This window comes from Physeter macrocephalus, unplaced genomic scaffold (assembly GCF_002837175.3).
Source record: "Physeter macrocephalus isolate SW-GA unplaced genomic scaffold, ASM283717v5 random_92, whole genome shotgun sequence".
In the NCBI taxonomy this organism is placed as follows: Eukaryota; Metazoa; Chordata; class Mammalia; order Artiodactyla; family Physeteridae; genus Physeter; species Physeter macrocephalus.
The window spans coordinates 1-3,293 of record NW_021145380.1 but is presented as its reverse complement, the minus strand read 5'-3'; the positions used below and the strand labels follow the sequence as shown (position 1 = coordinate 3,293).

The following is a 3,293-nucleotide window of genomic DNA, read 5'->3' as shown; positions in this document are numbered from 1 at the left end:
TTCCCAATCGGTAAATTGGGAATAATAGTACTAGCAGTAACAGGGGTATTGTGAGGACAAGGTGAGATTCTACCCACAAAGGGCTTAGTGAGGGCTCAGTGAACAGTGGCTTACCATTTGCAGTGTGGGGAGGCCTGGGACCATCTCCTCCTCACAGGGATCCAGAGCGGAGGGGCGGCGGGGTGGGGGGGGAATTATCGCCTCCCAGTGGTAGACAAGCAAAGGCCCCTCAGGTCACACAGCCAGAAGGGTCTGAGCTGGGAGCTGGGATTCCAACCCAGGATCCAAGTCTGCTCTTCATCCTTGAGCTATTTCGTGCCCCTAGAGGGACAACAAAGGGGTGTATGGGGCAGGGATAGCCCAGCCAGATGCCTCCAGGTTGGCGTGGTATGGTCCAGTTCCCCTTCTCCCCTGGGGCCCTGCTAGCCCGCAGAGCACCTATGCCCATGTCAGTAAAGGTGCCTCTCCCTCCAGAAGGAGGTGCCCTGTCCAGCCCCCATCTTACCTGCCACTCCAGGAGGTGGCCCCAGAGCTGCTGGAAGTGGTACGGGTCGAGGCTTCGCCCACGCTGGGGATGCGGCTTCTGGTTAAGGTCAACGCCCCCAGAAGGGAAGTGGAGGCCATCCTCCCTACTCAGGCAATGCCCCCATCATATACCCCAAAACGCTGCAGCAGCTGCTCACGGGTCCTGAGCCCGATTTCTCTGGGAGTCCGTGCATGGGCCCTGGCTACAGGGAAAAAAAAAAAGGCACTTCCTGCATACTGGCCATCATCGTAAGTGCTAGGGAGTATTGTTATCCCCAATAATCCCTTCTGAAACTGAGGTGCAGAAAGCCATGTGACTGCTGGAAACTAGTAGAGCTGGATTTGAACCCAGGCACGGGGGTCTGGGTCTGTGCTCAGGACAGTTACACTTCCGTAGAGGAAGATGGGCTTATACGTGGCCATGGCCTTGGCCACGGGTCCTATCACAGAACCCACAGGTCTGGCTACAGGGGAGACGCCAGCAGGCTGAGCCCAGGGTTCCCATAGGCCTGACTCCCAGAAGCATCGTGGATTAACACACATGGGGGCTCTGTGGAGTCCACTCTTGGTCCCCAGCTCACCAGGCTCCAGGGCAACGCTTAATAAGGCCTGGAGCTGAGGGGCATTGAGTTCTTCCTCCTGGTAAGGAGAGAGCCGGTTGTGAGCCTGCACTCAGGCAGTCATTCAACAAACAGCCCGGGGCCACCCAGAGAGCGTGCTGGGTGGTGCTGGGACACAGCAGGGGCTGAGAGAGGCCCAGGCCTGCCCTCTCAGAGCTCCTGGTCCAGGAAGGGGGTGAGACCCGTCCCCAGAGGGGTCAGGGCTGCAATGAGGAAGCACTGGGCTGCGGGAGCCCACAGAGGACAAGCAGCTGACCAGCCTGGGGGAGGGTCAGGGCACGTTGGGAAGACAAGGCCTTAGCCTGGCAGGGGCTGTGAAGGGAGAGAAAGCAGTCCAGGGGGAGGGTACAGACTGAGCAAAGGCTCTGAGGCAGGGAAGAGCTGTGAGCATTTTGAGAAAAGAAGCTCATGAGATTTAAGCACAGACAGACTGAGAAATCAAAGCAAAATGAGATGTCTAGGAAGAGGGAGAAAGGAAGGGAGGGAGGGAGGGAGGGAGGAGGGAGGAGGGAGGGGTACATGGGGAGGGGAGGGGAGGGGAGGGGAGGGGAGGGGAGGGGAGGGACCCCCTTAGCCCTGCCCCATCTCCTCACCTCTCCTGCCAGCTCCTGAAACAGCTGCTCCATCTCTAGCTCCAGGGGAATGTAGGGGACCTGTGGGGTAGGGGGTGTTTAGTTCTGGCCAAGAGGACCCCCGCCCCCCAGCACGCACACACCCTCGCACCCCTTCCCAGAGCAGAGCCTCACCATGAGGGCACGCAGGTCGGCGCTGATCACATCATCTATCTCCCCGCAAATTACAGACGGGAGATGGGGGAGGGGACTGCTCACCCCGCGGCTGGGGATATGGGCCGCGCGGGGTCTCAGCTGAGGCTCGGGTGGGGTCTAGGCGAGATCCTGGGGGCGCTGGGCTGACCCAGGCGCGGGGCAGGGGATCCCGGCTCCCACTGCGGTGTGGCGGCGCTCGGAGAACACGCGCAGCGTGAAGTAGGCCTCGTCGCAGGCGCGAACGGCGCTGGGTACCGCCAGATAGTGGCCGGGGCGCAGGCGGCAGCGGCGGCTCACGTCGCGGCGGACACAGAAGGGCGAGCAGCAGGCCCCGCAAGAGCGCGCGACTGCGCGGGGAGTCCCACAGTCCCAGCAGCTGGGGGGCAGGGCGGCGTGACCACCGCCGTCCAAGTTCACCCCACTGCATCCTCCACACCGCCCTGTCCAAACCCACTGGTCACCCATCACCCCAAGCGCGTCCCAGGCCCCCAGGTCGTCCCAGCCGCTGGGGCTGGCTCAGAGATGGATGGAATCTGGGGTCCTATCGGATACCCACCTCCTCCGGCATCTGGAAGAAGGAAGAACAAGGGGAGTCAGGGCCAGGCGGAGGCAGCCACCCCTCAGAGCCCCCCTCTCCACAGCCCTCCCTCTCTTTTCTTCCCATCCCACCCCTTCTAAAGCCCCGGCCCCAGCCCCTCCTGGGCCCCTCCCTCCCTCCCATCTGTGCCCGCCGCTCCTCGGTCCCCTCCCTGATCCTCAGCCTTTCCTCCAGCCCTTTCTCTGTCTCCTTTCTGACCCCTCACCCCTCTACCCTTCTGACCCCCAGCCTCTCCCTCTGCGCCCTCCCTAGCCCTTCAGTCTCTCCTTGACCCCCACCTGCGATTTCCTCAGCTGTCTCCTGACTCTGACCCTCAGCCCCCATCCTCTGCCCCCTCGGATCCCCCCTTTGGCCTCCTGCACCTCCATGCCTCTGTGTTCCCCCATGGCCTCTTCCAGCCCGGGGTCCCACCTGGAACACGTGGAAGCCCACAGTCAGGTACGTGAGGCCCTGGGCCCTCAGGCGCCGCCTGTTGCGCTGGATGAGTGACAGAAGCACAGTGAGTTTGGAGGTGCGCTCCCCCAGTGCGGGGCCCCGCGGCCCTGCTGCCCGCCAGCACCCCCAGGGCCCCTCCTCCCCCTCATCATCATCATCAGGCTCCAGCAGCGTCAGCCGGAACTGGGGGTGAGTCCAGAAGGTTTCTAGTAAAGGACGAAGAAACAGGGTTACCCAGCCTGCCACGGCCCCCCTTGCTTGCCTTCAGGGGCCCCTCCAGGCCTCACCGGCACCAGGCTGGCCCCCGCCAGAGTTGAAGCCGCGTACCCAGTGGCTTTGGAAGGTGTG

The 3,293-nt window shown here is 62.8% G+C and overlaps 1 protein-coding gene across 1 annotated transcript in view; it reads right to left on the bottom strand.

Moving 5' to 3' along the window:
• Window positions 1-3,290, bottom strand: part of LOC102976437 (calpain-12) — a gene marked incomplete at its 5' end in the record, with an annotated part of 10,167 nt that extends 6,877 nt beyond the window's left edge. Inside the window, 10 exon segments of the mRNA XM_028483948.2 lie at window positions 506-568; window positions 658-728; window positions 1,107-1,164; window positions 1,739-1,798; window positions 1,892-1,930; window positions 2,087-2,234; window positions 2,236-2,288; window positions 2,469-2,480; window positions 2,922-3,151; window positions 3,233-3,290. Of these exon segments, the coding sequence (XP_028339749.1) occupies window positions 506-568; window positions 658-728; window positions 1,107-1,164; window positions 1,739-1,798; window positions 1,892-1,930; window positions 2,087-2,234; window positions 2,236-2,288; window positions 2,469-2,480; window positions 2,922-3,151; window positions 3,233-3,290 (792 nt within the window).
• Window positions 3,291-3,293: the final 3 nt, after the last annotated feature.